The sequence below is a fragment of the Chiloscyllium punctatum genome, chromosome 24 (assembly GCF_047496795.1).
Source record: "Chiloscyllium punctatum isolate Juve2018m chromosome 24, sChiPun1.3, whole genome shotgun sequence".
Classification (NCBI taxonomy): domain Eukaryota; kingdom Metazoa; phylum Chordata; class Chondrichthyes; order Orectolobiformes; family Hemiscylliidae; genus Chiloscyllium; species Chiloscyllium punctatum.
Window position 1 is genome coordinate 78,774,818 of NC_092762.1, and position 11,778 is coordinate 78,786,595.

General features: G+C 41.6%; 1 protein-coding gene across 2 annotated transcripts in view; it reads left to right on the plus strand.

Annotated features, from left to right (window-relative positions):
• The window catches only part of LOC140494726 (ephrin-A5-like), a 374,348-nt gene that overhangs the window by 349,039 nt on the left and 13,531 nt on the right, over window positions 1–11,778 (plus strand). The window contains exons 4-5 of one of the 2 annotated variants that reach the window (XM_072594265.1): window positions 2,989–3,054; window positions 4,810–4,881. In XM_072594265.1, coding sequence (XP_072450366.1) covers window positions 2,989–3,054; window positions 4,810–4,881 — 138 coding nt within the window. The remainder of the gene's footprint in view (window positions 1–2,988; window positions 3,055–4,809; window positions 4,882–11,778) is intronic. The other variant, XM_072594266.1, reaches the window with a different exon arrangement.

Genomic DNA, 11,778 nt, shown 5'->3' on the forward strand with positions numbered 1-11,778 from the left:
CATACTCTGAAGGCCATGTACTTTCAAGACACTCGACCTCCTTCAGTAAGATGAACCTGATTTTCCATCTTGCTACATTGTACTGCCGTACCCTGGAACCAGACAGAGCAACACTCTTATCTCTGGACAAAGGGTTTGTCTATCAGACCTGCTTTTACAGACATCCCAGCTGACTACAAAGGAGCAAGGAGGACAAAAACGAAATTCATCTCGTCTCACTGGGTGAGCACACCCTGGCCATGCTTTGTTCATTTTGCTTTTTTTTATACTGGTTGAGGTCCAGTGCGCTCGGTTTAGTCAGAGATTGACATCTGGGCAAACTCCTTTTAGAATTTCAAAATGCTTTAACCCCTTTCCAGCCACATGTGATGGCACTGTGGTAACTGTGAATGCAACATGTCAGGTTTCATCTCAACGATTCCAAGGTCACTCTTTCATGACCTTTATACAGGCTCCTGTTGTCACTTAAATCTAAAAATACAGCCAGTTTCGCTTCTGCTCCTTCTTTCAAACCATCAATGCTGTTCACACTATCGAGAGGGAAGGATAATGCAGTCCATTGCTATCTTTACTGAGAGCATTTGCAAATAAAACTATATCGCATTTCCTGCCTAAAACTGTGCAATTCTTTCTTTCTTTACAATAATGCTTAAAGGCCACCTCTTTCATTTTCCTTATATCTAAGTATGTGAGGTGGTATCAAATTATTGTTTAACAACTCTTGTGTAAATTACCTTGGGATGGTTTATTGTCGTTTAGCTACCATATAATGGACTGATTTCTGTGATGGCAGGACTGATGTATGAATCAGCTCAGACTGTATTCTTTGGAATTTAGAATGAGGTAGTGGGACAGGGGTAGAATCTCATAGATATCAATACAATTCTAACAGTACTGGAAAGGGTAACCCCAGGAAGGGTGTTCCCAATGACCAGGGAGTCCAGAACCAGGGGACACAGTTTAAGGATACAGGACCTTATCAAAAATGCCAGTTACATTCAGAGCCCCAGTGAGCAACCTTTCTATTACAGTGGTAGTCAGACCAGAAATTAGTACTGGATTAGTGGTGCTGGAAGAGCACAGCAGTTCAGGCAGCATCCAACGAGCAGCTGCTCGTTGGATGCTGCCTGAACTGCTGTGCTCTTCCAGCACCACTAATCCAGTATTTGCTTTCCAGCATCTGCAGTCATTGTTTTTACCAGACCAGAAATTAGGCCTCATGTTTCAGAAACAATGCACAACAAGGCTGATCATGCAGTGAAGTCTAGGGAAAAACTTTCCTAATGATGTACTGGGTGAGGTTGGCTTTGCAGGAAAGTGGGTGCATTTTCAATTTCGACTTAAAACGAGCAAGACACCGCATCCCTAAGTGTCACTCAGTATAGTTTCTCGCCCTCTCTTTCACCTGAGTGTTGAATTCGCTTAAGGCACAAAAAAAAACCCCAGCTCTCAATCCCTTATACAGCGAGGACAAGGAGTTAGCAGGAGTTCCTTTTCCTCATCAGCATCCCGTGATCCTACTGGGAAAGTGTTTGTGAATGATCAACTAAAGATCAGGCTATGATGCACTTCACAGCAAGCTAGCAAGCTCCTGAGGAGAAGGGCTGCTTGTTTCTTCAAACTGCAGCACGACCTTCAAGAGAGGAGAAAATTGAAGAATGTTCCTTTATTTGAAGCTATTCGAGAGGAATTATAAAATGGGTAATTTAGTACATTAAATATTTAATAAATATAACCAATTATGCTTACGACTCCAGTCTTTAGTAGCAGATATATCAATGGTTCTATTATTAAAGCAATTATTCTGAAAAGAGATGTTCAATTGAACGTCTCATCAAATTATATAAAATATTAAATAGTATAGGTAAGATAAACCCAGATTATTACTTCAAAGGTAAGACAAGAAAATAGGACCCGAGGGCATAAGTGGAAATTAGCGTAAAGTAAATTTCGAATAGATGTGAACAAAAACTTTGCTACTCGAAGATTGAGAAATGTTCAGATTGATCTATCAAGTGAGGCCTATGACAGGAAAATAATGTGCCTCTTCGAAACAAATAGGGACACCGTAATGGGAAAGTCTTGGATTTCAACAAACTGGTCTTCCTTTTGAAAGAACTTCATTGCGTGTAACCCGTCACAGTGATTTTTCAAAATATCTTAGACACTTCACATGCAGCAGATTAATGACTGTTGTTTTGCATGCAGCCATTTTGTCAACAGCATCATTCCACAAACAATAGTGTGCTTTGTTTATTAACCTGCTTTTGGTCATAGGTAGAATGTTGGCAAGGGCATGCTTTGTTCAATGGTGGATAAAAATCAAAAAGAACTGTGGACGCTGGGAATCAGAAAGTGAAACAGATATTGCTGGAAAAGCTCAGTAGGTCTAGCAGCATCTGTGGAGAGAAATCAAAGTTAACATTCTGGGTCAAGTGAGAAAGGGCCATTGGACCTAAAATGTTAATTCTGATTTCTCTCCACAGATGCTGCCAGACCTGCTGAGCTTTTCCAGCAATTTTGTGTTTGTTGTTCAATAATGATATTGGCTTGATAATACGTAGTAAAATGGAGTCTGTAATGATTTGAGCTATGGGATATCTGATCAATAGTGAATAGAACTATAGGGTCTGTGATGAAAAGAGCAATGTGCTTTATAGTTAATAACGCTACTCGATCTATAAGGAAGAGTGATATGGAATCTATGTTCAATTGTGCCATGGTTCTATAATGAACGGTGCTAACTGACTCTAGGATGTGTAGTGCTATAAAGTTTATGGGTGCTATGGTCTCTCTAATGAATATAATGGGGTCTATAATGTGCACCAGAGCATAGGGCTAATTTAAACTTTATCACCAGCAACGTAGCACATTTTTAGTTCTAGAATGAAATGTCAAATTAAATTCAGTGAAAAAAGTCAGGAAACCTTATTACCTGGCACGGTTGTGCGAAGCACTAATAATATTTCATTGTGTTTTTTTTTCCAGCTTCACCTCACCCTAATATTGTTGGGAAACCCTGCTTAAAGTTAAAAGTATATGTCCGACCAACAAGTAAGTCATGTCTGTTTGAATGTCTTTTCTAAAATCTGTAGTTGATATTGTTCCTTTAAGACTGCATGCTTGATGCTACTAAATCAATAAACTGAATCAGTAGAGTATCGCTAAAATAATTGCTTGTTCTAACTTCTTCTTCCCTCCCTGTTCTGCTGCCATTTTCTTCCACTTTATTTCATCTTCACTGATATACCTCAATTTTCAAGCTGCATTGATCCATGTATCAAGGACATTCCCGATGCCCTTTGCAAAGCTTCAAGTTGATCTTGGGTGGTTGGGGTGTAAGTGGGTTAGACTCAGGTGCCTCATTAAAACACAGCACTGAGTTACTTCGTTGCCTGCTTTGAGGAGATTTGCTGAGAAACTAAGAGAGGCAAGTAAATCTTTAAAGCTCATCATTGGGGAAAATTAATGCAGCTTTAATTTGAGGCGTTATATCAGAAAGGATAGTTTGGAGAATGGTATGAATCACATAAGGATAACCATAAATTCGATCAGAAAACTGAACTGATGTAAACTCAGTCATTTTGACTGCATTGGATCAAAAGACAGTTTTCTCTTCAAAATGTTCATTCTGGGTCCTAAACCTAACAATTTAAAATAACAGAGAACTCGATCGAGTTACCTATGATTTTGGCAGTCATAATGGATTCCGGCGTGCTGTTCAGTTGGCCAGGCAGTTAGCCTGTGGTTCTGAGTAATATCACGGACCCAGGGTTTAATTCCCATTCTGCCTAAGGTAGCCTCAAGGCCTGCTTCCTCACCTCATAGCAAAGTCCCAACATGAGCCATGGTTTAAATAATCATGGATGCTACCTGGAGAGAGCTTATTTTAGGCAAAACATGTCTGAGAAAACCGACTGATGGCAAAAGCGTTGATGGTGAGCAGGATTTTAAAAGCCCTCAGCAGAGCCATTTATGGGAGCAAAGTGTTGGTTGAAGAGACTCAGGAAGCCACCATAATGAAGATCTATTTGAATCACTACTGTGGCTAGACCCTACACAATGAATACTGAACTGAAGGGAGATTGTAAGCTGAACACATCTAATTCAGGTTGGGGGATGTGGAACATTAAACTTAAAATGAAGTTTCATCGAATTTTGTATATTGTGTTGAAGGTAAAATCTGGAGATCAAAATTCGCAATCGTATCACCAATGGGAAGATCTCATGCCCGAAAGACAGGTTTAGCTTAAGGCCCAGTTCCACGTGCTAACTATGGATTGCCACAAAGCAGGGACAGAGATATGGTTTATTACCCAGTTCTAGGGGTGGGTCATTAGTTTAAAACCCAGATCAGCGGGTCTGGCTTTTGTTTAAGGTTTGATTCTAGGGGAAGGCCTACAATTTAGGGCCATGTTAGTCACAGTTTTAGTTTAAGATTTATTTACAGGGATGGAGATTTAAGGTATGTGCACCCAGTGTGTGGTCTCATTTCTGGGTAAAGATCTAATGGGTTTATCCCCTGTGTATCACTTATGGCCAAGTGTGATGGGTTTGGGAGCTCAACATTAAATCGTTAATCACTGGAATCTTGTTTTAAAAACAAGACTCCTCTAAAGTCAATCATGAATTCTACCATTCCACTGGCACTATTTAATACTTTGTCCCTTAACATCTAACTTTTTTTTGAAGGCTGTAGTTCAAAAAGGGGACTTTGAAACGGGATCCCTTTTCTGTTGCTCACTAACCCTATGCTCTGAAAATCACCCTCACACTGACACATAGCTGCTGTTTCTATTTCTGTCGTAGACAGTTGTATGGAAGCAGTAGGGGTGAATGAAGGTGATTTCGATGTAAACAACAGTTCAGTTGAAGCTTCAGGTCAGTAATATCCACAGTGCCTCACCTTTCTCTTGTCTCTCTCCCTCCCTTTCTCTCCTTTTGCTGTGTCTCTCCTGATCCTTTTCTGGAAAAGTTACACCCAGGGTTATTGCATTTCTTAAATATTGCCTTAATGTTCATGTTTAAAGTTCATAAGTGATGTAAAATCTGGGATAAGAGATATGACATGGCAATTAAATTTACTATGTAGAGGGAGAGGAGAGGGAGGGAAAGGAGACAAAATTTGACTGGGTTAACAATTAGGCACTGAGGGAACATGAATTCCTAGCTCATGAAGGATTATAATAATACTGTAATAATCCTGGTGGTACTTGCAACAATCTTTTACTGTTTCTCTAACCAACCATTTCTAATAGTAGAATCCAATCAGACTGAGGCGTCAAGTGTGTCTGTTGTATTCTGCAATTATTATGAGGCTTGACTGTTGGTAAAATTTCAAAATACCATGTTTTTAAATATCAAACTCATGATTATTTTATTTCGGAGTTTATTTGTTTATTTTTATTTCTCAATTCTCATCAGACCGATTGACATGACATTTGTCTCGTGAGAGTAAATATTCTAAATTAACTAAGAGTAAAGAGACCATGGGCTTGAAATTATGTGAACATTAGTGTGTGCATCCTTTTTGTCCTTTATTTGAATGGAAGTGTTAACCTTACAATAATTGGGTAAGGATGTTGGGCAAAGGAGATTTAAACTGCAGATGCAGATGTGGATTATCAAGTATAAGAGTGTAACTTTAAAACCATGATCAAAATCCTTTGGGACTTGTGGACCCTCTAATGTTTGAACCTTCAACTCACAATAAGGCTGTATGGTGGAGTGAGGGCCCTCGAACCAAGGGCAAAGATCTATTGTAAAATACAGCGGCTCTTAGACTCTCGGTCCTCTGTATGGGGCAGGAATGAGGACTCTGTAATCTTGATGATGGTAAGGGAAGTACAGGCTTTTGAGCTATTTGTGTGTGTGTGTGTGTCTGCAGCAGAGAGGATTGTTACCGTTCTTGTGAGCAAGGGTCTGTTACATTAGTGAGGGAGGGATGAGGGGTCGGGGGAGGGAACTTGGACCATCTCCCGCTGTCTGAGTTACTCATTGGCAGATGTAGAGATAGTAAAATCTCTCCCACAGGCAATCATAACTTCCCACATACAGTGAAGCCAAGCCCCATGGCTTTTACATAGCTGTCTGGGGTTCAGTGACTGTGCAGTAATTGCTTCACATCTTTGTACTAAACCCTTCTTCCCCTGTTGAATGGACACATTCCACACTGACCTTATAGGAATCTCTTGCTGAATGACTGGACTGAAGGAACTAGATCTCCCCCCCCCCGCAACCTCCCACCATGCTAACCTTCTACGGCTGCAGCCTTGTAGTTTCTGTGGTGTGAGACTGAGCTGTTCAGATTGGAGAGTACTGTCAAGCCCACAGATCTGAACTCCGAGTAGTTGGAGGGCTGCCACAGCCAAGCCAGGAGGTGTCAAGACTCCTGCTACTGATTGTGATTCAGTTTCTCAGTCAGAGTCAGCACCTTCTGGATGAGTGTCACAGGGGAGGAGCAGAAAACCTATTTTAAAATAATATTAGCAAAGCAATGATCGCAACACTGAAAGACAGAACTGTTGCCTGCACTATTGGTCTTGAGACGGAGCTGCCATCAGAGTGTGAACATAGTCTTGTGCCCTCTCTTACGGCAAGTTCGATGGTTGAGGGATGTGGGGTGATAGGATACATTGAATTAAGCAGAAAGGGCAGCTAGGGACCCCATTGCCCTCTTATCTCCACCCCCATTCAATCGACAGTAGGAAGGCATCCTGGTTGGCCCCTCTACCACCAACTGATGCCCTAACGTGAGCAATTAATGTTTAACTTGTTCTGCAGGCCCCTGACATTAATTTAGTGGTGAGGAGGGTGCTTGCCTTTCATGGAGTGGTCCAAGTGAATGCTCTCTAACAATAGTGTCTAATCTCAAATCTCTGAAAGTAAAAATTGCAACTGCTCCTTCTGAAAGATTGAAGAGCAATTGACCCTTGAAATCTCGTGAAAATAGTGAGTGATGAAAATGCACAGCATGTCAGTTCGGATATGCAAGACAGACATTTTCCCAGTGCCCTATTATCTTCCATTTCCTTGAAAGATGTACAAGAAACCGCACTCCTGCCTCCATCTCTCATCGCTCCTATACAATATCATTTTAACTCATTTTTAAATTCCGGGCATTTTGCTGCATGCAAGGAGAAGAAACAGGAGCTCTACTTTAACCAGAGGGAATTGCTATAAAGATGGTACCACTGTGTTAATGTTCCTCTCCTCCTGCTTTCCCCATGTCCCTACATTGCACTTTACTGTCTCTCCAAATCTGAAGCAAAAGTGCACAATGTGCACCAGTGCCTGTTGGTTCAAACTTCATAATTTCAACTTCAGGAATGCAACAAAGAGAGAGAAAGGAAGCCCAGAATTGCTAATATTTGGATTGTCAATTCTGACAGTGCTCCTGACAAGTCTGCAATTGCAGTCGGAGTACCTACCCTATAGACAGCACGGAATTGAAAGGATAGTCCTTTCCTGCTTGCTTTTAGGTAGCTTTTAGTGGAGGATTGTTTTTCTCTCTGACCCTAATAGTCTGCTTCCATCTGGGGCCAGGAATTTACAAGCAGGCGCAATTACAATGCACTTTAATTGGCTTTGTGAGTTCATTGACAATGCGGACGGAGAAAAAAAACCTTCCTCACCAGGAAATCTCTGAAGAGAAAAAAAAACGGCAGGGCTGGGCGAGGGGAGAAGGGCAAGGGAGTGGCACTAGCAAGCGTCATGCTTCTTGAGATCTGTCATGGTAAGAACGGGCTGATTAGCCTCCTCGGTGCTGTTACCATTACACAGTTCTGTTCTAACATTCTACAGCAGCAGTGGTCAGAAAGGGGCAGCACACTCCAGCTGTACTTCAGCAGCTGGAAAATATTGCAACCCTGGCGAGCAATGCCTCAGGGAGATCTCCCACTGCGTCTGCATTGATTTAAAACCAGTTTTTAAAATGTGTACGTTTGCAGCCTAGTTATTGTAAAATGTTGAGAAAGCCCACCAATCAGTTCTTTGCAAAAAAAAAGAGCCTCTCTTAATTTATCGACTGAATTCAATTGGTTCTCGTGGACAAGGAGTGGCTCAGTATGAAAATGAAATTGAATGAAAAGATTGCAAATTCGCAACAACTTCATAATTCACTGGCTCTCCTCAGATTCAAGGTTTGCAAACTGAAAGAGGCATTGTCTCCCATACATCGTCAGCATCACACAAGAGAAAAGACTCACAAATAAAATTGTGATTGAAATTAAAACCTTGAAACAGATTTTAAATCTGAAGTTTGGGAGAAAGTCACTTTTTATATTAGCATAAATATTTCTAACGCATACCTTACTCTAATTGTTAAACTTCATGGAGCCTAATCTCTCATTATACATTGAAAAGTGCTCTAGGAATCTTGCTTAATGACGCCTTATGAACGGAGGAAGCTGACACTAATTTGCTCACTAGTTAAATGCTTGCAGAGAATTATCAATAACCAGTGACATTTTTAATAACATTTAACTTTTCCTGGATAATGAGATGAAGGTAAATGATTGAGCGATGCTTTGCTGGAATAGGGGAGAAGAGAGCTTATTAAAGCAGGAGGCAAAAGACTGATTCTTTAATCAGCGTAACCAGTCATACTGAAGCTGGTTCAGATATAAACTATGGGCATTAGTGGGCTGCTAAAACTACAACTTGAATTTTCTGCTTATATCCATCAGTTCCTAGTCCAAACATGAGCATATGGAGTTGGGAAATCTGTATTTGATACTGTTTATACATGCTGCCCCTTCCCCCTCACTAAAGCTGATCAGATGTAACACCCATGCAGAAATTTGAACAAGCATGCTCCAAATAGTCACAGGTTATGAGAACATGCCACATTTTAAAAAATAATTCATAGGATGAGGGCATTACTGGCCAGGCCCAGCATTTATTGCCTGGAGGGCAGTCAAGAGCCAACCACTTTACTGTGGGTCTGGAGTCACATGTAGCCCAGACCAGGTAAGGATGGTAGTTTCCTTCCCTTAAGGACATTAATGAACCAGATGGGCTTTTCCAACAAAGAATTCATGGTCAATTTTTGGATTCTTACTGAGCTCAAATGCCACGGTGAGATTCAAACCCAGGTACCCAGAACATTACCCAGGTCTCTACATTAACAATCCAGCACTAATACCGCTAGGCCATTGCCTTCCATCACATAACAGCATAGAATCATGGAAGCCATAGAGGTGGCTATTTGACCCATTGTGTGTACCAACTCACAAGTTAAATGCTTTCAGAGAATTATCAATAATTAGTGTCATTTTTAATAACATTTAACTTTTCCTGGATAATGAGATGAAGGCAAATGATTCAGTGGTACTTCACTGGAAGAGGGGAGAAGAGAGCTTATTAAGGTAGGAGACTTGGGGCAGCATGGTGGTTAGCACAGCTGCCTCCCAGCACCAAGGGCCCCAGTGTGATTCCAGCCTCGGGCGACTGTGCAGAGTTTGCACATTCTCCCTGTGTCTGTGTGAGTTTCCTCTGAGGGCTTTAGTTTCCTTCTACAGTCCAAAGATGTGCAGGTTAAGGTGGATTTGCCATGCTAAATTGTCCATAGTGTCCAGGGATGTGCAGGCTAAGTGGGTTAGCCATGAGAAATTCAGGGATAAGGTAGGGGATTGGGCCTAGGTGGGATGCTCTTCTGAGGGTCGGTGGGACTGGATGGGTGGAATGGCCTCTTTCCACACTGTAGGGATTGTAAGATCCTTTGACTCCTGAAAGAGTGACCCACCTAATTCCATTCTTCAGCCCTAGCCCTCTAAATCAATCACTTTCAAACATATATCCAGAGCTTTTTTGAAACCCCATATGGAATTTACCTCCACCTTTTAAAAAGGCAGAAGGAAAGTGATTGGTTTGGGGATGGGTATTGCAATCAGTAGAGTGAGGGTAGCTGGGTCAGAGAAGGGAAGGAGGGGAGGTCATGCTCCCAAGCAGAAGTAGGAGGAAGCAATCAGTAAATGTGGTGTCGGAAGGACAGCTCCTTTTTCTTAACATCTCAGCCTCTGGTGATCCTTTCGAGGGACCTATTTTGTCCGAATGCAGCATCAACCAAAGACAAGGAGGAGAGTCTTCTAAATAAGGCCTTTCTTTGCGTTTGTAAGACTTGCAGAGCCCATGAAGGGGAGGGATTGTTAGCTGTGAGCATCCCTCTGCATCTCAAGCTACAGTCCAGAGCACTGTTTAAAAAGCCTGAAGCTTCTGACTTGGAGGCAGAGCTCAGTGAGGGCATCGCACTGGCACTGTTGGTGACTCACTGCATGGACAGTCAGTCAGGCATCTTTAGTCTGCCTTCAAGGTTCCCTCAGTGTACGGCATGTCCCGTCTGGTTTATTCCCAGTGCTTATTCTGACACTGTGACGGGTGGAATCAGAATTCCAAATCTGGCTAAAATTCCCTGTCGGTGGTGGGGAGGGTTGGGCGGTGGGGAGTCAAACTGCTAGAGTAGGCTCCTTGGAATGCCCCTCATTTTTATTGTGGAGATTTCAGAGAGGTGATAAAATAAAGAAAACACAATGAATCTATTTGCTGCTGTCACTCCCAGTACTTCAGATCCACTGTTTCTATTTTATATCATTGTCACTGGGGACAGGACTTTTTTTTTTAAAATGCCAAGTGTAGTCTTTCTTTTTAGCTGTTATATCATTCACAGTGCAAGGCAACTGATCATGTGAAGAAGTTGAGGTTAAGGATCTTTTGTAGCCATTCAGCCCCACATGCCAGTGCTATCTATCTCAGGAATTGATCCTTCGGTTTGATTCCCAGCTGAGCCATTGTTCTGCCTTTAAATGTCCACCCCTTGATCCCATTCTGCTGGTCTTTTATGTTTTGTTCTTCAAATTAATCTATAATTAATTCTGCCTTCTCTGTTATTGAATAGTCTACTTCCTGACAACATAGTTCATGAGCAAACAAACATTCTCTGAACCTCTGTGTATTTCTTCAGTGTAAACTTTAACTTGAAGCTTTCCACTTCATTGGCTAATTTTATCTAATTGACCTTTATCAAAATCTCTTATATTTTTAACCCTTCAATTAGATTGCCACATAACCTTCTTTGTTCCATTGGAAACAGTTCAGTTTCTTCACCTTTTTCTTTCCCTTAAATGCTGCTATTTATTTTAAGGAATCTATTCTACACCCTCTTTATGGCTTTGGCATCCTTCATAAGGTGAGGCTTCTGTCTTCTGGTCACGTTGTCTCGGTGAAGTCTCCTTCAACTACAGGTGAAGGCAACAAGTGTTAGCTTCTCAGCTGTGGGACACACACAGACACACACACACAGTCACACACATGCACACATGCACACCACATACAGACACACACCCCTGTTGATATCCTGGGTACATAGCTTGGCAGACTATATCTCCACTCCTCTCAACCTCAGCAAATTGAGACTTCTATGTTTGCAGGAGTCTCCCAGAGATGGTATCGATATGTGTAGGTGTATGCTGGACATGGCTGAATAACAGCTGGACCAATTATAGCATCTCCCTGGCTGGGAGAAGTTAACTCAGAGCAGGCTGGAGATGGAACCTACAGTAATAGTCCTAGATTTGTTCAACAATTTTTGTTTCTTAGCTGATTGATAACAGGATTAGTAATCAGATTAATCTGGCTAACTGATCATTTGCTGCCTGATTCAGTTAAACCCGTAAACCCGCAATAGGCTTCCTGCCTCGCCTGACTTTGAGTCTACACAGGAGACCAGTGTGAGTCAAACTAATCACCGTGTTCTGTGCGTTGATTGATTGATTGATTCCC